This window comes from Lepisosteus oculatus, chromosome 23 (genome assembly GCF_040954835.1).
Source record: "Lepisosteus oculatus isolate fLepOcu1 chromosome 23, fLepOcu1.hap2, whole genome shotgun sequence".
NCBI lineage: Eukaryota > Metazoa > Chordata > Actinopteri > Semionotiformes > Lepisosteidae > Lepisosteus > Lepisosteus oculatus.
In genome coordinates, this window is record NC_090718.1 from 747295 (window position 1) to 775274 (window position 27980).

The following is a 27980-nucleotide window of genomic DNA, read 5'->3' on the forward strand; positions in this document are numbered from 1 at the left end:
AGATGTACAGAGGGGTTTAGTCACAATAATCAATACAGGATAAATTACAAAAGGATCAATACAGCCTTCAGCAAATTGTAGAATGAGAGTGAGTGTAAGAGAGACCACAGACCTCCAGCTTTTACCCTGAGCTGTAAAACTGATCAGGGGTTTAAAATCATAGCTGGGAAGTGACAGATCTCTGATCCAGACACATCAATAGACACACGTGTGACAGGCAGGGACAGATTTCTCCAGGACTGAGTGAAATGGGTCAGACAAACTGTTCTGGACTGTGGCAGAGAAGCACAGTTAACAGAATAGTGGCTGAAAGATGTGCAGGAAACACCTTCAGCACAACATCCCACTGAGGCTCATTCAGAGCTGGTGAGAGTGTCAGTCTGAGGCTCTTGGCCTGGAGCTGGTGTCTGCTGTGTCACTGAGGCTCAGGGCCAGGAGCTGGACTGGATACAGATGACATCGCGGGCAGTGGAGCACAGCTGGAAACTGAAAAGGGTTTCATTAGAACAGCCTCCATAGACACGTGTAGCAGTGTCTCCGCCTGGCGGCCACACTGTGAGATGTCACCTTCTGACATCCCTTTTCACAGTGTTACTGCGACTTTAAATGTCGACATATTGAACTGATTTAGATGACATTACATTGTTCGCTTAGTCCTTTAACTTTATAATATATATCCTAGCTTGTTTTCGAGGCTGCTCTATATATTGGTCATGTTTAAGACTCTAGTTAAAATTTAAAAATTTTGATCAATATAATTATGACTTTACGCACAAATGTGTCCTGGGTAAGACTGTTATTAATGTGTTTAGGAATCAAAACTGATATTGTGGATCATCCTACAACAATACAATTTACGTGTGAATATGTAGACTTTGGAGATGTCTTAAGTTATTAACGTGAAAATTAAAAATTAAAAAAGTTAGAATTAAAAATAATCGGGAGTAATAAAATAAAGCCTATTGATCGGGCTACAGCAGGGGGTGTCCATTCCGATAATTATATAATAATTCTCATTGTGCATTTTATGAATGGGCTCTTGTTGTGTGAAATGTGCTGTGTATTGTGTTGTGTCTTTCACCTGCCTGCAAAAACACTTTCCCCTCTGGGACAATAAAGGAGGGGTCAGTGTGTGTCTGCAGCAGGGCTGTCCAGTCCTGGTCTTGGAGGGGTCAGTGTGTGTCTGCAGCAGGGCTGTCCAGTCCTGGTCCTGAAGGGGTCAGTGTGTCTGCAGGGCTGTCCAGTCCTGGACCTGGAGGGGTCAGTGTGTGTCTGCAGCAGGGCTGTCCAGTTCTGGAGGGGTCAGTGTGTGTCTGCAGCAGGGCTGTCCAGTCCTGGTCCTGGAGGGGTCAGTGTGTGTCTGCAGCAGGGCTGTCCAGTCCTGGTCCTGGAGGGGTCAGTGTGTGTCTGCAGCAGGGCTGTCCAGTCCTGGAGGGGTCAGTGTGTGTCTGCAGCAGGGCTGTCCAGTCCTGGTCCTGGAGGGGTCAGTGTGTGTCTGCAGCAGGGCTGTCCAGTTCTGGAGGGGTCAGTGTGTGTCTGCAGCAGGGCTGTCCAGTCCTGGTCCTGAAGGGGTCAGTGTGTGTGTCTGCAGCTTGGCTGTCCAGTCCTGGTCCTGGAGGGGTCAGTGTGTGTCTGCAGCAGGGCTGTCCAGTTCTGGAGGGGTCAGTGTGTGTCTGCAGCAGGGCTGTCCAGTCCTGGTCCTGGAGGGGTCAGTGTGTGTCTGCAGCAGGGCTGTCCAGTCCTGGAGGGGTCAGTGTGTGTCTGCAGCAGGGCTGTCCAGTCCTGGTCCTGGAGGGGTCAGTGTGTGTCTGCTGCAGGGCTGTCCAGTTCTGGAGGGGTCAGCGTGTGTCTGCAGCAGGGCTGCCCAGTCCTGGTCCTGGAGGGGTCAGTGTGTGTGTCTGCAGCTTGGCTGTCCAGTCCTGGTCCTGGAGGGGTCAGTGTGTGTCTGCAGCAGGGCTGTCCAGTTCTGGAGGGGTCAGTGTGTGTCTGCAGCAGGGCTGTCCAGTCCTGGTCCTGGAGGGGTCAGTGTGTGTGTCTGCAGCTTGGCTGTCCAGTCCTGGTCCTGGAGGGGTCAGTGTGTGTCTGCAGCAGGGCTGTCCAGTCCTGGAGGGGTCAGTGTGTCTGCAGATGATCCAGGTGTTTTTATATCAGCAGCTGAAGAACTAGGAAAATGTGTTTGTTTTGTCCAGTTAAACCAGTAACCAGCTGGTTTAGCTCCAGTCTCTCTCCTGTTGTAGCTCAATACTGTGTACATGGGAGATCTCAAAGACAGATACAGATAACTTGTTTATCTGTGTGAGCTGAAAAGTTAGTTATATTACTTTTATATATTTTGCAAGCCCTAGAATCGATATAGAGAGAATATAGATTGTGGTTTCATCTTTATTTAAAAATAATTCCCTGAATGTCATCATTTAAGTGTTATTTATTAAAGAAATATCAATCAATATTCCTATAAAGGGACATCATGTGTTGCTTTATATTGTTTATATACCTGTACAGATCTTACACTCAGTCTCTGCTGGATCTCTTCAGTTTGCTGTGTGTTATGTTTGTATTTTCTCTCTCTGTTCAATCTTATAACTGCTATCATGGTGTGGAATAGTGTTGTCAGCTGTTCTGTTAAAAGGTGATGATCTCTGTTGTAGTAAACTGTGTTGTGCTCTTTGATCCCTCTGTCTGAGCTGCTCCTACACTGCTGTGGGTATTTTCTCAGGGACGGTCTCTGGAGAATCTGTACCAGCCTCAGGAATGGACACTGATATCAGCTAAACTGTTCCTTCACTCCTTCATTCTGATAATTCACTACACTAATGTAGTATTTTAACATAATAAAACACCGCTGAGCAAACTTTTAGTCACTTGTTTTTATCTTATTTTTGTTCTTTGATTAAACACCAGGTTGTGAACACCTCTTCCATGCTCTTGGGTTTTATTTCCAGTGTCTGTGAAGGAAACTGTGGTCTTCGAGTTGATGAGTCATTATACCGAAGAGTTTCGGGGGAACTTCTGATATAAGCTCTGTGCCTTGTGAGGGGTGAGATTCTCATGGAGAACAGTGAAGCCTGATTGTCCACATGTATAATTCAAGTCTAATTCCATCATACTGTCAAACTCAGAGCTGCTCAATACACACAGATGGAATCACACTGTCTCTCTGCAACACCTTTCACAGTGAAGCAGAGTCCTGTGCAACAGGCAGGACTGACAGCCCCTCTGAACACTGTGCAGGATAACAGCAGCTCCAGATCACTGCAGGATTCAGCGCAGCTCCAACTCTCCTCCATCTTCACAAACATCATCAATTCACTTCATCTGAGCTGCAGTTGTGCAGTGGCTCCTGCAGTCCAGCTGTGCTTCTGCTCTGTCTTTATTACAGAAGGGGGTCCTGCTCTCAGCTCAGGGTTTTTTATTTTTGGTGGTGCTGAAATTTTTCAGACCTTGGTTCAATCCCACAACAATGCTTTTGTAAAACCCGAAACACAGTAGATGAGGAGAGATAGTACTTTTATTATTGATACCTTTTTAATTCCCCCCCCCCCATTTACTGACATTTTGTCAGATAAGTTACTCCAGAATTGGCAGGAAGTATAGATCACTCTGCTAAACCTCGACTCTTCCACATCTCCACCCCGGGTTCGAGACCCCCCTGGCTCTGCTGAGATTTATCTCTCGGGCTGAACTTGCGCTCTTCTGATTGGCTGTTCTTACACCCACCTCTTCCACACGCTGATTGGACACTATCAACACTGAACCTTCAGCACAGCCACACCCCTGTTTCAGTCACCAAGGTGACGGGACACGTTCCCTCAGCAGCGCGGAGCGTCATCCTTCACCTACCGGGCTGCGAGTGTCCTCCGACGGCGGGGCTCTAATTGAGGCCGGGGATGAGGCTGCAGTCTAGGCCCAGACCAGCGGCTCCCGACTCGCCGACCACGACAGCCTGGTGCCCGGAGACTGTAGCGCTGCGAGCCGCTTGGTATGGTTGCTCACAGCTCACGGTTCTCTACACCCCTGTACCCCACACCCCAGACCCCAGGATAATCAATTAATCACATCAGTTTATTACAGCAAATAAGGGTATAAAGCATAAAACAATTACACTATGCAGCAGTGTTATAATACTGGTATCCACAGTCCCCGGTGTCTCTTATTTTGCTACCTTTGTCGTCCTTTTCGCGCTCATCAGGGGTTCACGTTATAAATAGGGGCGGGTCTGTGCTCCAGGCCCGTGCAGGCTGGGGTCAGGGGAGGCTGGGGGACTCCGGCGGCTCGCTGGCTGGGAGAGAGGCGGCTGGTACCCCGCTGCTCTCCCGGTACAGGCGCTTTGCTCGGCTGCCGGAAAAAAAAAAACATGCATTAATTTTTTTTACAGGTCTTAAAAGCGAAAACCGTTTTCTACGAGAAATGCATTTCAAATGTTTTAACTCTCTCGCTTTAACCTTTACAGCAGGACAGCCGGCGTTTCGAGAGCAAGGTAAGCGGTTTCTCTCTCTCTCCTCACACCGGGGGTTTCGGTTTTCACACCGGGTCTCACACGGCTGGGCTCCAGTTTCCTGCGGTCAGTTACCGGTAACTCGAGTTACCAGTTTCCCCAGTTCAAGCCAAACAGACCGGTCGGCGCGTCTTCATGCAAACCGGCTCCGGAGAAAGAAAACCCAGCCGGACCTGCAGCTGCACAGTGAGTCGATACCGGTAAGAGAGACGAAGCCCCTGTGAAAGTGGTTTTCAGTCCTAAACGAGCCTTGAAGCTGCGCTTTCCTGACCGGGTCTCTCTCGGCCTCTAGGAAGAAGAGACTCGGACTCGCCTGTGAATCCGCCGCGGAGCTCCGGTCACTCGGTACACGGGTGGGTCTGCGCTCAGGTCTCCACGCCGAGAAGGACCCGACAGCCGCCGTTTAAAGCCCAGAGCCGCGCCAGGATCCTGCAGAAGCCTGGAATACAAACGAGAAAAAGCGTTTTGTGCAGGTAAAAACACAACATACAAAAGTAGCAGTTTAAAGAAGCTGAAGCACGATTTTAATACCACGTTTCTCTCCGCAGAGTCGAAGCCACAAGTCCTACAGCCCGTCCGGCAGCTCCACCGTCAGCTTTCTATAGAAGAAGGGTTACAAACAGATAAATTATATAAATACAAACTTTACCAAAAGTAAGTAAGTTTCGAAATTCATTTACTTTTCCAGCCCCATCTTATAACATTTTCCACTTGGACCGAGAAAAGCCGACAGCCGTCGCCAAGGATCCCGCTCCAGCTAAACGGTAAAATTGAAAAAATTTTTGTTTGCAAACTCGCTATTTAAAGGCAGAGAAGCGACTCGCGCGTCGGAACCGCTAAACAGCCGCGGATTGAAGTCTAATTGCAGACTGACCGCACCTGCCTTCTCATTCAGACTCGGCCAATAGGGGCGGCGGATCCCGGAGCTGCTCGTCTCTGCTGCTAAACAGCGCGTTTTCAAACAGGGACACGAGAGACCAAAATCCCCTAATAGGGACCGTTAAGCATAAAATTAAAAAACATATGAGGACAAATTTACTTTTATTCGGAGCTACTCAGCTTGCAGCCCTTCCAGTGCACTCCACTGCAGTAATCTGACTCAACCAGCTGCTTAATTACTGCTGATCCTGCTAATTATCAATTCAACAGCACTGGGAGCAGCTACACTGTAATGCAGTGGACTGGAGAGGCTGCAAGTAGCTCTGATTCCAGTATCAAGGTCCCACCTTCACACTGCAATACCCTGAGACAGGATGGGCTCCCACACTGACACTACACTGCCCACTCATGCTCTTTATTCACCTCAAGACAACACTGCTCACAGGGAACACAAATAAGGAACAAGCAGGTGTCGACTCCACACTGGAAAGGAAACAGGAAAATGGTTCTGGCTGTGGAGTCGTGTCTGTGTGTCGGGAGGCCATCAGGCTGCAGAGAAACAGGACACCTTGAGACAGAACAGGAGTCTGAAGAGGCTCTGAGGCTGGAAGCAATCACTTCTACACCTGTGCTCAACCCATTACCTCACCACGTCAAGCCCAAACAGTTAATAAACCTCATTCTCAACACTCATTACTAAACCAGTTTAGTTACTCTGGTTTATACACTCTCCTGTGATGAATGTTAATGGTTCCTGCCCCTTGCCTGCTTTCTGACAGCATCCAAACCACACAGCAGCTCTCCTGCGCTTGTGTTGGGGTGAACTCGACTGTCGCAGGGGAAGGACATGTTTTCTGATGATGTGGAGTGAGTCTGAATCCTGCAGTTAGTATGTGAACATGATTCAGATATCAGGACTCTGCAGTAACAGTGTTAAGGACAATTGTAGCTGTTGTCTCACACATGAAGAAAACTCCAGAGCCAGAATAAATGTTCTTCTCAGTGTGGAATTCTCCCCTACTTGTTCCTCTGCAGCTCCCACACTGACACTCCTCTCCACTCGGAGCACATTCAAACAGCAGGTTTTTCCTACAGCTGAATAATCTCCTTTCACCAACAGCCTCAGCTGCACTCCCACCCAAAGACACTCAGATCTTTTTCATGGTCCAGTGGAAGAATTCTAACAGCCCAGAATATGAACAAAGCACATTAATTCATGTCACTGGCCCTGTCAGTCAGCCCCTCCTGTCAAGGTGTACTGATACTGTGGGACACTTGAAAATGCAGGTTTTCATTGGAAAGGGACAGTGTCCTCCATCAGTACTGCAATGAGTCAATTTACAGTCAAGCAATTTGTTCTTGATCAGGACAGAAATATTATCCTGGTTTTATTCTGTGGTAATTCTCTGCATACATTTGATCATATTACGATAAACAATGTTCAACTTTCTATTTTGAAGTTACTGGGACACATTCCCTTTAAATACATTTCAGAGTGTAGAAGAGGATGTGCTTGTATATCCCTCTGAGACAGTAACTGCATGAGGTCTGAGATCCATTGAACTCACTGCCATCTGTAATCATCTGAGATGCTTTGCTGTTGCCACCATGTTCTTATTTAGTCTTCAGGTGATCATACTTCAATTGTTTTTCCTTCTGTCAATAGGGTTGAAATCCAGGCATTAGACCCAACAAGTTAAGGTGTTTCTACAGTTATTCTCCTGATGACCTCCTTGGTTGCATTATAAACTGACACAAAGCTGAATATCTGATGTGTGTCCTCTGAGCTGAGATGTAGATGACATGTATGGTCCCTAACTAACACCACCTCGAATCCTACTGCTGTACATGTGATCTCCATCTGAGCTCAGAGGACATTGAGGTGTTGCTGGAGCTCTCAGCTCTGAGTCCACAGCCTTCAGGTTTGAGCTTCAGTGACCCAGTACACTTGTGCTGATGGAGACAGACAGGTGAAGGAGTCTCCTCATGATCTCCCCAGGCCAGGCCATGACTCTCACAGGAGGTGCTGTTCTCTGGAGCATTTGCAGCTCCTTTCTTTCTCCACACCTGAACCTGTCATCTCTGTCCTCTGAGTGCATGCTGAAGCCTGGTGGAGGGAATGTCATGGCCTGGGGATGCAGGAATGTCTCAGACTGGGTCACTCATCTTCATTGAGGATGTAGCTAATGATGGCAGCAGCAGAGTGATTTCTGAAGTTTACAGAAACAGGGTCTCTGATGCAGCAGAAAAGGCTTCCATACTTATTGGACAGTGCTTCACCATGCAGCATGACAATGACCCAAAGCATCCAGTCAGTGCAACCAAAGAGCTCATCAGGAGAAAACAGAAACTGGGCAAGTGTGTCTGTAGATCTCAATCCAACTCGAAGTCACTGCTTTAGCATGATACAAAGTAAAAGCGTCTCAAGAACAAGTGACACCTCCTCTTCAATGATGACACAGAGTACAGTGAGCTCATTTACTGGTTTATGCTCTGAAATGCATCTAACCTGAATGTGTCCCATTACGTCAGCCCATATGACATGATGAAGATTAATTCACCACTTTTCCTGCTGGTTCCTGCTGTTCATCCACACTCACAGAGGTCTGAGATTATGATTTCCAAATTGAGGAGAATCTGATTGACAGGGTGAGTTGGCTTAGACCCCCACACCCTGACATCACACTGACACTCCTTCACTACAGCTGCAGCACTGAAGTAATCTGCACTAATGTGGAAGTCTGACTTGTACAATTCCTCAGGCATATTCTGTAATTGTCTACAACTCCATCTTATATACTTGTTTCTGTATCTTGCTTGAATGTGATCAAATGTATGCAATTCCAAAAATCAACTGTATGTTTTATTCTGTTTGTTATTCATCGTCTCCTGTTCATGAATAAACATTGCTTGACTGTAAAGTTGTGGCTCATTGCTGAGGTACTGGGTGCAGATCTAGGACGAGTCTTGCTGTATTTAACAGTGCAGGGGGTTGACATGATTTGCTGTGGAACTGAAGGACCTGTGCTCAGGGGCAAACTGAGAACTAGATCTAGTTATGGGAAGCACTTGATTAGTAGTAACACCCTGTTCAGTGGAGTGCTCTGCACTCGGGTTTTAACTGTACAACAGGCTAGAGCCCCTTCAGTGATCCAGTGCTCAGTATCCCGCACTGTCCCGGGACAGATGTGATGGCAGTACTGTACAGCACACCTCGCTCTGCATGACCCCGTTCCTTAGAGCTGTAAGTTATTTTTAAAAAGCCAAGACTGACCCAGAACGAGTTAAAATTTACAACCATTGTCCTGGTGCGAGTAGCGTTTAAAAAGCACAACCCAGCTCAGACAAACAGAGCTGCGCTGCGGCGCGATGTGAACAAACAGCGTCTTGGTCAACTTCCTGACGCCTGTGTAGTGATTGAACGTTGAAATTAATAAGACTTCATATGGTTCCTAAATCTGAATCGAAATTAAAGCGGGTGGGTATTTTTATCGTGACAGTAAGGACACGGTCTGGAGGTCTTGAGCCCTTTTTATTCCAAATTCATTCTCCCGACAGTGGGACGAGCCCGTGTTCCGCAAAGCGAGCTGCGCTGTACTGCCGAGTGATTCCCTGAGCCCCTCCGCCAGCGCAGCTCCTCACTCCTGTCTGACGACTGTCGCTGCGCTGCTGCTCAGGGCTGAACTCCGAGCTCTTACCTGCTTGTCTGGTGTTTCAGGTCTCCCCTGGCTGCTGTCCCTGCCGCCCACACAGGACCCATCCCGCACTGACCAGACTGCTGGCGCTGGACAAGAACTCGTCATCCCGGACGCCGTTACTTGTGATTCTGTAACTCACTCTATTTTTTTTGTTTCATTGTTGCCAACTGTCTTTGATTTGTATGCTTGCAAAACTTAATAAAGATTTTTTTCTGTCTTGTTTTCTTTGTAACATTTTTTTAATTATAACACTATAACAAACATAAAACCAAACACCCGTCCTTCACCTGTCCTTCGGATGAGACGTAAAACCGAGGTCCTGACTCTCTGCGTCATTAAAAATCCCAGGGCGTTTCTCGAAAAGAGTAGGGGTGTAACCCCGGCGTCCTGGCCAGATTTCCCCATTGGCACTTACCAATCATGGCCCCTAATAATCCCCCTCTGTGAATTGGCTTCATCACTCTGCTCTCCTCCCCACTGAGAGCTGGTGTGTGGTGAGCGTTCTGGCGCACTATGGCTGCCGTCGCATCATCCAGGTGGGGCTGCACACAGGTGGTGGTGGAGGGGAGTCCCCATTACCTGTAAAGCGCTTTGAGTGGAGTGTCCAGAAAAGCGCTATATAAGTGTAAGCAATTATTATTATTATTATAAACAAAACGAGGACCGAGCACCGCCCACAATGAATATTCACATGGTTAATGAAGGGGCATGTCCTGTAATTAAGTAGGGGGTGTCATATTATTCATGAGAGGTTGTCACCAAATGATGATGTCACGCCAACCAATCAAAATGTTTAGAGTAGAGCCCACCTCCAAGGTGATTGGTCAGGTTGAAGCACCACTTCAGTTATGGGATAAAACCCCATTTTCTCTATTCTGATTGGTTGAAAGATCTGTCAATCAAATCGCAACACCCCCCCCCCCCCCCCCCCCCACAAAAAATGACGCCATTCTTTTTATGATTGACAAGTGACAAGACAGCCCAATCGCAGAAGCCCATCTCCAAGACCAGCCCTGGGTGAGATTTGCTTAATGCTAATGAACCTTAATTCACTTGATACATAAACATTTTTCTCATTTTAGATAATTAGCATAATCAGAATATTAATTGTTAATTTTTAAAAAACATTCTCTAAAAAATAAAAATAAGCCAGAAGTAAAATACATTTAAAATGTATTTGTGTTCAGTACAAGTGTAAACATACATTTTAGAAACCAAAAAGCACTCGAGTGAAAACACTTTCCAAAGCAAAAAATAACAAAACATAAACAACAAAAAATATAAATCATTAAAATAGAAGTTATTAAAATACAAGTGACTGGTCAACTGATTTTAATACAATTTTAAATACATATGAGAGTGTTAATGCCGACATCTTACTGGCAAAACAAGCAGTAGAAAAAAAGACAAGAGTTCACACAGTAAACTTGAAAAAATAACGTTATTTTCACAAGAATTGTTTTTATTTAATATTAACACTTATACATATAACTCATTAAAATACAAGTAACTAGTGCACGATTTTAATAAATGCAAATTGTGGGCAAATAAGAATTAACAAACATCTTACAAAAACCACCACAGAAAATCACTTTTCCACACTAAAGCAAATTGAGCGTTTTAATTCAGTTCAAACATTAAAAACCTTAAAAATAAAAAACAATTTTAGCCAAAAACTAATTTTCTAGTTCATATTAACAAGAGAAATGCAAATCAGCTCATTAAAACTTCCTTCATCTTAACTGTGACAAGACTGAAGTCATGTTTATTGGCACCCCCCATCAACTTCGTAAAGCCAGTCCTGTAACCCTGTCTGTAGATGGCTCTGTACTTGAGCTCCAATCAAAATTGAAAAACCTTGGGGATATATTCGATTCTGGCTTAACATTCGACCCACATGAATAGCATACTATCAAAACATCTTTTTTTCACCTTAGAAATATCGCAAGACTACGCCCTATGCTATCATTAACTGTGGCTGAAAAGCTGATCAACATATTTGTATTCTCTCGAATTGACTACGCTCTACTCCCTGGGGTATCTAAATCTACCCTGAACAAGCTGCAGTATGTCCAAAATTCAGCAGCCAGAATCCTGACCAGGTCTAGTGCAAGTGTTCACATTACTCCTATCCTGGAGTCCTTGCACTGGCTTCCGGTCAAATTCCGCGTAGACTTTAAAATCCTCATGCTCACCTATAAGGCTCTGCATGGCTTGGCACCTCAATACCTGTCTGAACTTTTATCGCCCTACTCCCCACCTCGCAACCTCCGCTCTTCAAATTCTGCCCTCCTTACTGTCCCCCAAGCCCGTCTACATTGTGTGGGCGACAGGGCCTTCTCCTGCTATGCCCCCAAGCTCTGGAACTCCTTGCCCAAGGATATTAGAGAGTCACCTTCTCTAACCTCCTTCAAATCCAGACTCAAAACCTTCTTCTTCAGAAAAGCCTTTACTGAACTGGTTCCATTCTTCACCCCTCTGCTCTTCTTAGTACCACCTTCCACGGTCTCCTCTATTGTTATTGTTGTATTGTTGTAATTATAATTGTGTCCTATCTTGTGAAATATTCTTATTTATTGTTGTAGTCTTCTTATTTATTGTTATTGTCATCCTGTAAAGCGCTTTGAGAAGCCACCTTTAAAGGCGCTATATAAAATAAAGTTTATTATTATATTATTATTAAAATACAGCGACTGATTTTAATAAATGCAAATGAGGAGTTACCGCCGCCATCTTGCTAATCAAACACAAACAACACAAAATCGCTCGATACTCACTAGCTGAAAGTCAGGAACGTCCAGTTTTAAATCTGCAACGATTCCGTGATGTTTCATAACGATATCATTAAAAAATAGGCCAAAAAAAGACTAAAAACGCAATAAAATCGAAGCCACACTGGGGGCGGGGCTCATTTACATATGAGAATCTCAGCCAATCAGAGTTCATAACGTTTCGCCCGAAAGTCACGCCTCCTGACAGTAGAGGGTGGGGCTGCACCGCCCTCATGCGTTGGGAGGACGAACTACAAATTAGTTTAATTGTAAAGCCGCTGCCTATATATTGAATATTATTAACGATTGTGGTGGGCAGAGCCGCGAATTATGTCGTCTCGCCTGTTTATTGGTCACTTTGGGCTCCAGGTCCTATAAATTCTGACCCGCCTGATTATCCTTTTTTCGTGCGAGAGGCGGGCAAGACAGACGGTGGTAAGTAACTGTCCAAACGCTTTTCAAGCTTTACTGCTCTGTGCATTTAAACCTGTATTAGGTCACTGTTCTACAATAATTTTCTACTCTTTCTTATTATTTTCTCCGGGCTGTGCTTCTGTTGTCTGCAGAATCCTGTGAATATTCGTTCATATAACGTGCTGCTTCCTACTGCTCTTGAAATGTAATTCGAGACTAACAAACATCACTCTTTTTTTCAGTTTTGTCCACTAAATCACAGTCAGTCAGTCTGGCGGGACCATGTACGAGTCGAGAGGTAAGTTTCAGTGTTTTCTCTGCATCTCGTTTCTCTCCAGCTCTCTCAGTCCGGAGCTCGGCCAGGACTCGAGGCCCCAGTGACAGTGAGGGGAGAGTTTTACTGCCTGCTGCTCTGGTATCGACAACATGTCGGGTAAGAACCGGGGAACGGCGTCAGACAGACGGGGCGCTGCTTTCACAGCCCGGGTCAGCTCTCTTGGGCAGCTCACTGGTACCCTGGCTTGACCAAGAGGAGCGGGCTGTCGGGCTGTGGGAGCAGCTGTCTGCAGAGCCGCGGATACAGACCGTGTACCTGGCTCTGCCGTCTGTAGCTGCAGGCTGCCCCCTGGTGGCGGCTAAGAGCAACAGCGTGTGAGCTCGGGCTTCTGAAACAGTGGAGCTCACTCCACTACTTCACTGTTCAGTCCTGTACTACCGTTCTTACTCACTGGAGTGTGAAATGTACTCTGACCCAGCTCGACTTTGAGTTTTAATGACTGAGTTCAGATGCTGATGGCATCCCCACTCCTCACTCTTCTACATGTGATCATCCCAGCTCAGAGGAGGAGCTGAAGACAGTACGACCTCTGTCCTACATCAGCAGTGTTGAGATATTATCTGTATTTATGATCAGAACTGTGTCCACCGGCTTCACTGGGGAGAATTGTCATCTTGATCCATTTTCAGCTTCATTCTGTATATTGATAGTGGTAAAACCTTATTCCACAAAAGTCAAAGAGCTTTGATTTCACTTAAATGAGTTAACAATTATGACATGTTTTGGTTGTTTTCATTGAATCCATGTGCTTTATGTACTAACAGATCTCAGTGAAGAGGTGACCTCAGTGCTGTTACTGTCTGACTACAATCACTGCAGCTGTGAGACTGAATGGAACTACAGTCAACCCTCAGTGTAACAGACACAAGCTGCTGGAGGGGAACTTTGTCTGCAACACCAGAAATACAAACAGTGTTTCCCACATTAACCCTAGGCCAATTGCTTATGGGTGTTACTTGATTAATATTCTTCGGCAAGTTTTATACCGTATATCTGCAACATGTGAACTAAAGACCTTTACCATGAATATAAAAGGCACAGGAACAATTTTCATTTACTGTTCTTTGAAATTGTTAGCAAGTCAAAAGTTCCAGAAACCACACAAGCAGTTATACTGTATATTTTTGTCAGCGTTTTCTCTAATTTGTAATGTACAAGACATTGTGTAATAATGAACACCCCTTCCTCCTGTTACTCTATTAAACTGAGGGTTTCCTGGGATTCTCTTAAACACTTTTCTAACATAATTATAGTCTCTTTTCTGTTAATCATGCTTCTGCTGTCAGTTCTTTTACAGTTTCTGATCCTCTGCCTGTCTGTAACTCGTCTGTCTTGAACAGATTTCTAGATTTCAGTTGGTCTTTAATTCTGCTGTGGCCAGTGTTCTCACTCAGTGTGAGCTGACTGAATCAATACTCTAGTGGAGAGAAGGGTAGATTCTGTATTATTGTCAATGTGTTGTTATTGCCCTGCTGGGATCTTCTCCGGCTCTCAGCCCCTCTTGCCCCTCTCTGTCAGCTCCTGTCCTCCTGTCAGGATGTTCACCTTCCCTCCTGCACTGCTGTCACCCTGAGCTCCCAGACACAAGCGCTCTTACCTCCCTCCCTGTCCAGCCAGAGTCTGGACACAGTCTGCCTCTTCCTTTCCTTCCCGACTCCTGAGGAAGACGGCGCAGGGTAGGGACTGGACAGGCTGCTGCTGGCCGCCAGGGGGCGCTCTTGCCTGCGGGTCAGAGGTTTCGGCGATGAAATGATCACGCTGTGTCAGCGAGTCATGTCCCAGCCGGGCGCAGCCTGGTGTGGGGACAGTGAGTCTCTGGACTGCAGAAGACGGACATCCCTGTCCCCGCGAGCTCAGACTGCTCTGGTCTGCTGGGGCTGGAGGACAGCGGCGCCGGTAACCTTTCCTTGGGATTTAGTCTCTGAAATACATACGCTCTTGCTGTGCTATATCATGAAGTAACGCCTATGTGAAAGTGTAGCAACGCGATTTCTAGAGGATTTTATCCAGTAGTGGTGTGATGGTGAATATGAGCCCTCATCCTTTTACAATGTGAGGATGAAGAACCGAGAAAAAGGATGTCTAATTCTTCATTCTGTGGTTATTGGCATGTCCTGTGGTCCTCGGTCTGTAAGCACAGTCGAGCCACAGGCACAAACTGCTCTATTTAATACACTCGGATCCCTGAACAAGCTCATAACTGACCCTCCTGTCTGTGCCAACGTTGACCTTCCTGTAGCTCACGAGAGTTCAGTGTGAGCCTTCAATCTGAGATTAAACACGTGCATGTTTAGAAATTGTGTGCGTGTGTGTGCATCGTTTGTGAGTCGACACAGATTGTGTCAGAGCTTTTGGGGGGTACTCGGGGTTAATTAGTTGTATGGTGCACTTTGCAGGCTTCTTCAGATCGGTTTAGCACAGTACTGTCGGCCAGCCTGACCTGCACCCATAGGAGAACAGTGTCTCTGGAGCTGCTCGGTCCTGGATTTTTCACTGCTCTGTTTCCTCAGCTGGAAATTTCACCGTTGCTGGGTAACAGTTCACAGACCCTACACTGCCTTTACACTCCACTCTAACTTGATATAGAGAACAGCGTCCGTGTTCCTGTAATAAACGTGAGGGCTGCCTCCTTGGCTCTCTCTGTCCCGGGTTCGAGACTTGACTAGGGGGTGCTCTGTATGTGTGGAGTTTGCATGTTCTCCCTCGGCAGCGTGGGGTTGTCTCCTGCTGTCCCAGTGTCCTCCCCCACTCCCCGGCCAGGCTGGCTGTGAGCCCTGCCATTTCACCCAACACAACCCCCCCTACTCGTGCCGGAGAGGGGCTGGAGAAACCTGCAGACAGCAAATCTTTTTGTGTTGAATGCTGCAGCTGCGTCTTGCTGGTCGGAACCGGTACTGCTGCTCCAGACGAGCCGGCCCAAGCGAAGGCAAGACACCCCGGTGTCTGGCTGGCAGCTCTCGCCCGCCGAGATCGCGGATGACTCATTCCGAGGACTCGTCCGCCGGGGCCAGAAAAACTCTCCGCACAGGCGAAATAAAACCGCACTTCCCTCTCTCTCACGCCACCGCCCCGACCTCTTCAGCGGGGTCAGGGGTCGACGGGCCGGGAGGTTGAGATGACTGGGAAGCAAGAGGCACCGCAACACTGTTCTCTCTTTCCAGAAACCCCACAGGTCGCCTCTCCAACGACTGAACTTCCGCCAGAAGCAGGAGGGGGCGAGGAGCCGGGCCCCGCCGGCCGGACCGAACAGGGACTGCGGCCCCCTGGACCGGACCGGATCGGTTCCATCGGAGATGTCATTCTCCAGGATTTTATTGGAATAAACACGGGATTGCAAACAAATCCCAAGTGCTCTTCATATTAATACCCAAGAGTGCAATATAGTCATAATACCAGCTCTGTGATCTCTTGAACACTCTATTATATAGCGTAGCAACAGGTGTGTGACACAGGCTTTTGAAGTGTTTGATAAAAGTCTAGAAACGTGATTTCTAGAGGATTTAATCCAGTAGTGTCAGGTCTGCCAGTTAAACTCGGAGCAGAGCCTGGAAACCTCTGTCTTGCTTGTGTTTAGATGCAATTAAACCCAGAAACCCAGAAAAATGTCTTGCGTCTGTAAACTCACCAACATCCCGGAGTTTCAAGGCCCAGAACCTTTCAAAGCACACACAAACTCTAGGAACAAAAACACATCACTTCAATTGTCAATTTATTGAGTAAGTGTGCATATAAAACAGCTGTACAGCTCACAATACACAGGCCTGAGCACAGCTGTACAGCTCAATACACAGGCCTGAGCATAGCTGTACACTCAATGCTCAGTCCAGTCTGTGTGAGTAGGTGAACTCTTCTGCTCCCACAGTGCTCCTATGCTGTCTGAACAGCCCCTTATGATGTAGAGGAGGGCAGATCTGAGATTGTGGAGTAGGTGATGTCTTGTCCAGCCTGAACTGGCCCGTGAGCTGCAGGCGAGGACAGATCTGGGATTGTGGAGTAGGTGATGTCTTGTCCAGCCTGAACCGGCCCATGAGCTGCGGGCGAGGGCCGATCTGGGATTGTGGAGTAGGTGATGTCTTGTCCAGCCTGAACCGGCCCATGAGCTGCAGGCGAGGGCCGATCTGGGATGGTGCAGTAGGTGACGTCCTGTGCAGCCTGCAGGAGACAGACGGAGTTGCGGATCGATGGACAGGTGATCACAGAGACGTACTGGAGCAGATCTCGGAAACTCGCGGTGCCTGTGTGCAGCTACAGCTGTTGCGCTGACGTGCCTCGGCTCTGCCCGATGAGCTCAGAGGGGTGAAAGCTTCAGTGGCTCAGTCCCAGCCGCGGTGAACGACAGACAGAGCCTGGGTGGGCACTAGCAGCCAGTGAAACAGCTGTCACAGCACATGGGGTTCCTTCTAGCGTTTAGACTGGGACGTGTCCTACAGGCCTCTGCAATTTGCTCTTTTAGGTGATCAGAGACCAACCAAGTGGTCTGGATAAATTACAGGAACAAACAACTAAATGAATGAATTCATTTCAGAGGTAGAGCAACCAATACTGTGTAACAGCACTTCCAAAGTCAAGCAAGTAGCATCAATACAATGACACTGTTCCACCTTTCCACAACACTTCACAATCAGCAATACTGTATAATAGTGAGAGATCAGAACACTGTACTGGGTCAGTACTCCTGTATAATACCCTAGTGTGAGTTCAGATCATTGTACAGGGCCAGTACTCCTGTATAATACTCTAGTGTGAGTTCAGGGGACTGTACTGGGTCAGTACTCCTGTATAATACTATAGTGTGAGTTTGGATAACTATACTGGGTCAGTACTCTTGTATAATACTCTAGTGTGAGTTTAGATAACTATACTGGGACAGTACTCCTGTATAATACTCTAGTGTGAGTTTAGATAACTATACTGGGACAGTACTCCTGTATAATACTCTAGTGTGAGTTTAGATAACTATACTGGGACAGTACTCCTGTATAGTACTCTAGTGTGAGTTCAGGGGACTGTACTGGGTCAGTATTCCTGTATAATACTCTAGTGTGAGTTCAGGGGACTGTACTGGGCCAGTACTCCTGTTTAATACTCTAGTGTGAGTTCAGATGACTGTACTGGGTCAGTACTCCTGTATAATACTCTAGTGTGAGTTTGGATAACTATACTGGGTCAGTACTCTTGTATAATACTCTAGTGTGAGTTTAGATAACTATACTGGGACATTACTCCTGTATAATACTCTAGTGTGAGTTCAGGGGACTGTACCGGGTCAGTACTCCTGTATAATACTCTAGTGTGAGATCAGATGACTGTACTGGGTCAGTACTCCTGTATAATACTCTAGTGTGAGTTCAGGGGACTGTACTGGGTCAGTACTCCTGTATAATACTCTAGTGTGAGATCAGATGACTGTACTGGGTCAGTACTCCTGTATAATACTCTAGTGTGAGTTCAGGGGACTGTACTGGGTCAGTACTCCTGTATAATACTTTGTACGGAGTGTAAGATCAGTCGACGGTGTCTTGTTAATTATATTCTAGTTTTATACTGTACTTACTGTATTATCGCTGGAGCCTGGAGTCATGACAAGAGCATCTGTAAGAAAATAAATCTTTTACCACAAGGGGACAAAAGAAACAGGATTTCTCAGTCACAGATAAACACTCAGTTTGTAGGAATTTTAGTCTGTTCACATTCTGGTCCACATTAACATTGAGAACCTACTGTCACTGAGAGAGAGAGAGAGGACTTCCTTTGACTTTTAGGTGGTACTAGCCTACATAGAACAGTTTTATGTACTGTATCTACAGAGCCTGATCTACACTGTACTGTATCTACAGAGTCTGATCCACACTGTACTGTATCTACAGAGCAGGTCCACACTGTACTGTATCTACAGAGCAGGTCCAGACTGTACTGTATCTACAGAGCCTGATCTACACTGTACTGTATCTACAGAGCAGATCCACACTGTACTGTATCTACAGAGCCTGATCCACACTGTACTGTATCTACAGAGCAGGTCCACACTGTACTGTATCTACAGAGCCTGATCCACACTGTACTGTATCTACAGAGCAGGTCCACACTGTACTGTATCTACAGAGCCTGATCTACACTGTACTGTATCTACAGAGCAGGTCCAGACTATACTGTATCTACAGAGCCTGATCTACACTGTACTGTAATATAATGTACTAACAGACACAAAGGTATATTCCTGGTCAGCACTGATACCTACACGGACAATCTGCAGGGACTTCGCTGGAAGCAGACCGCCTGCAGAGACACAGACAGGAGACAAGAGACATGAATCCACACAGACCAGCACGAACAGTGGCAGGCAGGCTGTTTCACTGTCATCGTGGCAAGAACTGATTATTCCACTATTAACCTTCCCAGAAACATCCTCAGAATTCACCTCCACTTCGGGAGTTTCTTACTCAGAACGTGCTTTCTGAATTCCTCATCGCTTTCCCAATTGGATTCCCAAAGGTTTCCTTCAGAGCGGAGTGTTTCCTGATATATGAACACACAGCACGTATTTGCACCAACTGAACGGTCCGTCACAGTCTAAACTGGGAGTGTTATAAAACGAGTTATCAAGCTCCCTGTGGATCAATACTGCCCTCTGCTCACACAGCAGTGTCCCGGTCTCTGTCAGGACAAGACATGAGCCTTATCAGTCAGGAAGGTATGGAGAGAAAGAAGATCTCACCCTCTCGAATTCTTCCTCTCTGAAAAAGACAAATAAAGAAACTGATATATTATATTCATATATACTCCAGTAATAAGATACCAGTATAGTAATTCTAGACTAATCCAGTGACTCTACACCAGTCCAGATACACTTCCAATTGACTCTACACCAGTCCAGATACACAGTACAGTGACTCTACACCAGTACAGACCCACAGCCCAGTGACTCCAGTCCAGTGATCTCACAGCAGTACAGACACACAGTCCAGTGACTCTACACCAGTACAGACCCACAGCCCAGTGACTCCAGTCCAGTGATCTCACAGCAGTACAGACCCACAGCCCAGTGACTCCAGTCCAGTGATCTCACAGAGTACAGACACACAGTCCAGTGACTCTACACCAGTTCAGACCCACAGTCCAGTGATCTCACAGCAGTATAGACACACAGTCCAGCGCTGTTAGAAAGATACTCACTGCACCAAAACCACAGTCCAATCACCATCACCCCCACCAGGAGGAAGAGCCCAGCTGTGACACCAATCTTCCACATCAGCGACTGGTCTTCTGTGGAAAAGAAGACAGAGAGCAAGTTGAGAAAGAATGTCTGTCTCAGGGATCCTCAACCATGAACCCCAGCACTGACACTCCAGAGAGGTGAGAGGTCAGCACTGACAGTCCAGAAAGGTCAGAGGTCAGCACTGACAGTCCAGAAAGGTTAGAGGTCAGCACTGACAATCCAGAGAGGTCAGCACTGACAGTCCAGAAAGGTCAGAGGTCAGCACTGACAATCCAGAGAGGTCAGCACTGACAGTCCAGAGAGGTCAGAGGTCAGGGCGAGTATCCAGTATGTTCAGAACTGCTGGTGAGTTAGAGACCCTGCAGGGCTCAGTGGACTCTGTGCTACAGTACAGTCTCCACAATGACAGGGTAACAGCAGGTCACTCTGTCCTACAGAACCTCTAGCAGACAGACAGAGAGAGAAGAGCTCAGGCTGTTCTCACCTCTCTGCTCAGCTCAGAGCTGCTGGTATTGACAGGGACACAGAGACTCTAGCACACAGACAGAGAGAGAAGAGCTCAGGCTGTTCTCACCTCTCTGCTCAGCTCAGAGCTGCTAATATTGACAGGGACACAGAGACTCTAGCACACAGACAGAGAGAGAAGAGCTCAGGCTGTTCTCACCTCTCTGCTCAGCTCAGAGCTGCTGGTATTGACAGGGACACAGAGACTCTAGCACACAGACAGAGAGAGAAGAGCTCAGGCTGTTCTCACCTCTCTGCTCAGCTCAGAGCTGCTCAGCTCAGAGCTGCTGGTATTGACAGGGACACAGAGACTCTAGCACACAGACAGAGAGAGAGAGAGAGAGAGAGAGAGAGAGAGAGAGCACTGCTGGCACTGCTGGAGCAGTACTGTCAGACCTGGGCACTGACAGTCAATCTGGACAAGACCAGAGTTATGGTTTTCCAGAAGAAAGCCAGACCTCAGGGAAACAGGTACAAATTCACACTGAACAAGAACACATTGGAGCACACATCCAGCTACACATATCTCGGTCTCACCATCAGCTCTTCCGGGAGTTTTGACCTGGCAGTGAAGGCACTGAGGGAGAAGGCACTCAGGGCTTTCTACGCAATAAGAAGGAGGCTCTTCAACATCAACCCACCAACAAGAATCTGGCTCCAAATATTTGAAAGTGTAATCCAACCCATTGCCCTATACGGCAGTGAAGTTTGGGGTCCCCTCACAGACCAGGATTACACCCAATGGGACAAACACCCCACAGAAACTCTGCACATGGAGATCTGTAGAATCATCCTCCGTGTGCAGAGAAAAACTCCTAACAACGGGTGCAGGGCCGAATTAGGCCAGTACCCACTATTGATAAACATACAGAAAAGAATATTAAAGTATTGGCTACACCTAAAAAACAGCGACCAAAATTCCTACCACCACAAAGCCCTGCTGAGCCAAGAGCTGAGCCCAAAACAGAGCCCCCTGAGCCAGCTGGTCCTGAGGCTCACCGACCTGAGCCACACCAACACTAACCAGCCTCAGGACAGCACTGCTAGAGCACCACAACCCAGACTCAACCACATCACAGCACAGATCAAACAGCAATATCTCACACACTGGGACATACACACACAAACACAACATAAACTGGAATGCTACAGAACCTTAAACAGACAATACACACTAGCTGAATATTTGACCAAAATAAAAAATAACAAACAGAAACAGACCCTGACGAAGTACAGGCTCAGTGACCACAACCTGGCCATAGAAACTGGGCGACACAGGCAGACCTGGCTGCCCAGAGAGGACAGGCTGTGCTCCCACTGCCAGCAGGGAGAAATAGAGACAGAGGTGCACTTCCTACTGCACTGTGACAGATACTCTGGGATTAGAGAAACATTCTTCCCGAAATTCAGAAATCTAATCCCAGAGTTCCCACACCTGCCAAAACCACAACAGGTCCCAATCCTACTGGGAGAGGGAGGAGGGAACTCAGTTGATCTGGCAGCCCAGTATGTGATCTCCTGTCACAGCCTGAGGAACAGTGAGTCCGTCTCCCAATAATGCTCCAGCTGCCTACAGTATGTCAATATTATATAATATGTCTTTGTTGTAAATGTCTGTAACATGTCTGTAGATTTTATTTTACTTCTATTTTTTGTTTTGTTCTATGTTAATTTTATTATTTTTATTTGCTTTGGCAACACTGATTGTACCCATCGGTCATGCTAATAAAGCACCTTGAATTGAATTGAATTGAGAGAGAGAGGCAGCACAGAAGATGAGCTCCTAATTTCTTTGAGATTTTATTGTTTTCTGGAACTGAACAAATAGTCTAGGAATAAGGCAACATCTAACAAAACTAAAGAAAACTACAGAAGTAAAGTAAATTTGCCATTGGAAAAAAAAAATCAACAAAGCAAACATCTAAAAAACTGAAGATCAACTATAAGACACAGCTACACCTGAGGATAAAGGACCTGAGGAAAAACTCCAAAAAGAAAAATCCCCAAGAGATGAAGAGGAACAAACAGAAAAGGAATCATTAAAACAAGGATATAAGAATAAGAAGACAAGAAAGAAAGAAAGAAAGAGAAAAAGTACACCAAAGGAAACAAGAAGGAAAGGGAAAATACAAGCAGCATCAAGAGAAGCCAAGAACTCAGCCATCAACACGAAAAACACCTGGTAAGCCCTGTTCTTTCTTCTCCTTTCTTGAAGAAGCCTCTAAAAAATTGAACTGCTTTGCTAGATAAAAGTTTAAAAAGTCTTTAGAAAAAGGTACCTTAAAGTTTAAATTAAACAAAATACCACTTGGGCCCACTACACTCAAAAGGCCAAAGTTGAAGAACCTGTTCCCAAGCAACAGGGGGCTGATTGTATTCAAAACGCCCGAGCCAGGCCGTCTGTTTGCTCTTCTCACCTGGGCCCATTGTATTTAAAAGAGCAAGATGAGTACAGAGCAGAACACAGCCCCACTGGACCAGCCCTGCCCCCTCAGCACAGTACTCCAGTACCCTGAGGACGTGAAAACCGTTAAGACCAGGAAACAGTACAAAGACTCCTGGATGAAAGAAAACCCAGAGACCCTCATTGCTGACTACTGCCAGGCAGGAGAAAAGCACATAAAAACCAACCTGCTCTTTTTTACTGAGCATCCGAATGCCTGGCACACAGCTGTGTGTAAGAATTATACAAACACCACCAGAAGGGGCATCAGCAAAGGCAGGCAAATCTCCATAGGGGGCGACAGCGAGGTAGAAGACACTGTCCTGACTGTCAACACCTACCACAATGGTACAGTGATGATACAGGGCAGTGAGGCCGCTCTGGAGCTTTTCGAGGAAAAGTTCACAGACCTTAAAACACAGGCCGACCTGGAGAAACCTCCCCCAGAAACAGGAGAGAGACCCAGCAGCCTGATGCCCGCCACACCGGAGAGTTCAGCTCCACCTGACTCGGAGCCCACAAACACAGCCTCAGCCACAGAACAGCCCAGCAAAAGTGTAGCCCTCGGCAACACGGAAACACACCACCCGGACACACACAGCCCACACCAACCCCCCTGTGACCACAGCACAGTGCGCCTCCTGAGAGAGAAACTCTCTGCTCTGGAGCTGGACTTCACTGAGTTCAAGGAGCTGATGCTGGGGAGACTCACAGAGGGGCAGACAGCACAACAGCTAAGAGACGAGGTTAACAAACACAGGAATGAATGTAAAACCTCCAACAAACAGCTCAGGGCACAGATGGAGGAGCTGCTGCGGGACAACAGTAAGCTGCAGTCGGAAGTAGCAGAGCTGAGAGAGGAGCTGCAGCTCGCGGAGAGGACAAGGAAGACTCTCAAAGACCAGCTGAGGAAACTCACTACTTCCCACTGCAGCCCTGACTGCAACAGAACAGCCCTGAGACCCAGAACACACAACTCACAACACCCACCACCAACCCGCAAAGACACACCCACCTCCACACAACCTGACACCCCTACAACCCCCACCACCAACTCCCACTTACCCAGTACCCCCACCGTAGCAAACACCACACCCACTGCACCCCCTGGCACCCCAAATCCCCTCACAACTCTACTGCCCAAAAGCACATCCACCTTGCCGAACACTCAGGGTGACCCACACACACACCCGGCCCCACCCAACTCCTCCACCTCACACACTCCACCCCCCCAAGCAGCCCCCCGCCCGGCAGCACAGCGCCCCTCCAGCAGACTGGACACCAGAGGCAGACGCATGGAAGTAGCCCTTCTCATCGACTCCAACGGGAGGTACATCGATGAGCACAGGCTCTTCCCGGGATTACAAACAGCAAAGCTCTGGTGTCCGACGACAGAGAAGGCCCTGCAGCTGCTGTCCAGGTCGGTACTGGGAGCCCCTCAGCACATCATCATCCACACCGGCACCAACGACTTGAGGACCCAGAGGGAGCAGGTGGCCCAGTCCATCAGGAGAGTGGCAGAGAGGGCCATACAGGAGTTCCCTCGCGCCCGAATTGTCATCTCCACCCTGCTCCCGAGACAGGACGAGCAGCACCACACCATCCAGAGAATCAATGCCGAGATCTCACGGTGCTGCGCCCTGCTCCCAAACGTCTATCTGGCCCATCACTCCACCCTTGGACCACAGCATCTACACGACCATAAACACCTCAAAAAACAGACCATTGGACTCTTCACAAAAACTCTGAAAGACACCACACTGGGCAGACACCCAAACAGCATCCCAGAGAGAAACAGGAGGACTACAAGAGGAACGCCCCAGCACCCACACCCCCAACCCAGACCAGCTCAACCCACAAAGAACAGAACCAGCACCACCCTACAGCCCTCCAACCCAGACCAACGACCGAACAGGACCAGAACCAGCGCCCCACCCCATGCCCCTCACCCAGACCAGCAGCTGAACCGGACCAGAACCACAACCCCTCCCCACCCAGCACAACAACAGAGCCGGACCGAGCCCCTCCTGCACAGCTACGCCGCAGCCCTGGCCAGACCAGCGGTCCCGAGTGGTTTGGAGCTGGGAGAAATCCGGCAGCTCCTGAACCTCATCTGCACCCGGCTTATGAGCTGAACTTCCATCACCCACAGCGACAGACAAAAACCCAGCACAATACTTGTTTCTGTTGATGATGTAAATGTCCGACACAAATTTGATACAGTTCCAGAAAACAATAACAAATTGCAAAGATAATTCAAACGATGACAATGAGATCTCTAAAGATAAGTATGTGGAACATTCAGGGTCTGGGCTCGTCAGCATTTGGGCTGAAGAGCACTGATCCTGAATTTATCAAGGATGTAAAGGAGACAGACATCATGATCCTACAGGAGACATGGTGTCGGGGAGACTTGGCTACCCACTGTCCCCCAGGCTACAAGGAGATCATGGTGCCCTCTGTCAAAAAACCCCAAATCACCCGGGGCAGAGACTCTGGGGGGATCATTGTGTGGTACAGAGCGGAGCTCAGTCACTCCATACAATTAGTAAAGAAAGAAGAGTCACGAGTTTGGCTTAAAATCAAAAGAAATACCATTTGTACAGAAAACGAGGTTTTCCTGTGTGCTGTCTACATCCCGCCCTCAGAATCCCCCTACTACAGTGAGGGAATTCTCCCCAGTCTCCACACGGAGATCGGTCACTTCCAGGGCCAGGGAAACGTGCTGCTCTGTGGTGACCTCAACGCACGAACAGGCACACTGGCAGACTTCACCAGCACACAGGGAAATACTCACATATTCGGACAATCCCCTCTGTACCACACACCGGTCACCTCACACAGGTGCAGCCATGACACCACGGTCAACAGCACCGGGCGCGAGCTGCTGCAGCTCTGTCAAGGGCTGGGCCTGTACATCGTCAACGGCAGGACTAGAGGGGACTCTCTAGGCAGGTTCACCTACAGCTCAGCTCTGGGCAGCAGTGTGGTGGACTACGCCATCACCGACCTGGACCCCTCCTGTATCAGTGCCTTCACTGTCAGGCCACAAACTCCCCTCTCCGACCACAGCCAGATCACACTCTACATGAAGAGAACACACCAACACAGAGACACACTGACACAGCCCAGCCAGCTGTATGACCTCAACCAGGCATACAGATGGGACACAGACAGCCTAGACAGATACCAAACTGCACTGGGCCATGAGGAAATTCAGACACTGATGGACACATTCCTAAACACTCCGTATCAAACCAACAAATTAGGCATAAACTTGGCCACACAAAAACTAAATCACCTATTCCACAAACTAGCATCAAAATCTAAGCTAAAAACAACTACATCAAAAAACTACCAAAAAACAAAAGCAAAAGAAAAGTGGTTTGATACGGAGTGCAAAAACATCAGAAATGCACTACGAAAAGTCTCAAATGAAAAACACAGACAACCACACAACACAGATCTGCGACTCAGGTACTGTGACATGGTAAAACTTTACAAACACACGCTGAAAAAGAAAAGAAACACATACATAGACAAACAACTTGCAGAAATTGAGGAGTCACTAAATCAGAATTGTTTCTGGGAGAAGTGGAACAACTTAAACAAATCAAAACCAGAAGAATTGGCCATCCAAAATGGAACAATCTGGCAAACATACTTTGAAAATCTCTATGAAAAGCTCCCAAATACAAATCAATCAGACCAAAACACCATTTATGAAAAACTCAAAATTTTGGAATTGGCTATCAAAGACAACCAAAACCCCTTAGACTCCCCAATCACTGAGCAGGAGCTACTGGACAAACTCCAGGCCCTCAGACCACGCAAAGCCTGTGGCCATGATGGAGTCATAAATGAAATGCTGAGACACAGCAGCCCAAAGTTGCAACAAGCCCTGCTCAAACTCCTCAATCTCATCATGACAGCCGGATGTTTCCCCGAGGCCTGGAACCAAGGACTGATCACGCCCATCTATAAGAGTGGAGATAAACTCGATCCCAACAACTACCGGGGCATCTGTGTGAACAGTAACCTGGGGAAGGTATTCTGCAGTATCCTAAATACACGAATACTGGCCTTCCTTACCGAACACAATGTCCTGAGTAAAAGTCAGATTGGCTTCTTGCCAGATCACCGCACATCTGATCACATTTACACCCTACACACACTGATAGACAAACACGTCCACCAAAAACACAAAGGAAAAATTTTTGCCTGCTTTGTCGATTTCAAAAAAGCATTTGACTCGATTTGGCATGAGAGATTGTTTTATAAACTACTCCAAAGTGGCATAGGGGGCAAAGTGTACGACATCATTAAATCAATGTATTCAGAGAGCAAATGTGCAGTGAAAATTGGAAACAAAAGGACTAAATTCTTCACCCAAGGCCGCGGGGTGAGACAGGGCTGCAGCCTGAGCCCAACACTGTTCAATATCTATATCAATGAATTAGCAGGAATGTTGGAGCAGTCTGCAGCTCCTGGTCTTACACTACACGACACAGAAATCAAGTTCCTGCTCTACGCAGATGACCTGGTCCTGCTGTCGCCCACAGAACAGGGGCTGCAGCAGAACCTGGCACTGCTGGAGCAGTACTGTCAGACCTGGGCACTGACAGTCAATCTGGACAAGACCAGAGTTATGGTTTTCCAGAAGAAAGCCAGACCTCAGGGAAACAGGTACAAATTCACACTGAACAACAACACATTGGAGCACACATCCAGCTACACATATCTCGGTCTCACCATCAGCTCTTCCGGGAGTTTTGACCTGGCAGTGAAGGCACTGAGGGAGAAGGCACTCAGGGCTTTCTACGCAATAAGAAGGAGGCTCTTCAACATCAACCCACCAACAAGAATCTGGCTCCAAATATTTGAAAGTGTAATCCAACCCATTGCCCTATACGGCAGTGAAGTTTGGGGTCCCCTCACAGACCAGGATTACACCCAATGGGACAAACACCCCACAGAAACTCTGCACATGGAGATCTGTAGAATCATCCTCCGTGTGCAGAGAAAAACTCCTAACAACGGGTGCAGGGCCGAACTAGGCCAGTACCCACTATTGATAAACATACAGAAAAGAATATTAAAGTATTGGCTACACCTAAAAAACAGCGACCAAAATTCCTACCACCACAAAGCCCTGCTGAGCCAAGAGCTGAGCCCAAAACAGAGCCCCCTGAGCCAGCTGGTCCTGAGGCTCACCGACCTGAG

General features: G+C 47.3%; 1 protein-coding gene and 2 long non-coding RNA genes across 7 annotated transcripts in view; 1 reads left to right on the forward strand and 2 right to left on the reverse strand.

Annotated features, from left to right (window-relative positions):
* Positions 1–3217: 3217 nt before the first annotated feature.
* Positions 3218–5346, reverse strand: LOC138224590 (uncharacterized). 3 transcript variants are annotated; one of them, XR_011183066.1, is made up of 5 exons: positions 5176–5346; positions 5027–5094; positions 4443–4934; positions 4103–4335; positions 3218–4014 (listed from the first exon to the last, which is right to left on the reverse strand). It is a non-coding gene; the product is annotated as an uncharacterized lncRNA (long non-coding RNA). The 3 variants fall into 3 exon arrangements; XR_011183065.1 differs by lacking the exon at positions 3218–4014 and having other exon boundaries at positions 4051–4335; positions 5176–5343; XR_011183067.1 differs by lacking the exon at positions 3218–4014 and having other exon boundaries at positions 4051–4335; positions 4809–4934; positions 5176–5325.
* Positions 4881–9269, forward strand: LOC138224591 (uncharacterized). Its single transcript, XR_011183068.1, has 3 exons — positions 4881–4968; positions 5044–5149; positions 9093–9269. It is a non-coding gene; the product is annotated as an uncharacterized lncRNA (long non-coding RNA).
* Positions 9270–16286: 7017 nt separating this feature from the next.
* LOC138224561 (uncharacterized) overlaps positions 16287–27980 on the reverse strand; it is a 277799-nt gene continuing 266105 nt past the window's right edge. For all 3 annotated transcript variants that reach the window (XM_069182447.1, XM_069182446.1, XM_069182448.1), the window contains 5 exons: positions 19768–19857; positions 19310–19328; positions 18833–18870; positions 18149–18186; positions 16287–16746 (listed from right to left, as the gene is read on the reverse strand). In XM_069182447.1, coding sequence (XP_069038548.1) covers positions 16483–16746; positions 18149–18186; positions 18833–18870; positions 19310–19328; positions 19768–19857 — 449 coding nt within the window. In that variant the 3' untranslated portion in view covers positions 16287–16482. The remainder of the gene's footprint in view (positions 16747–18148; positions 18187–18832; positions 18871–19309; positions 19329–19767; positions 19858–27980) is intronic.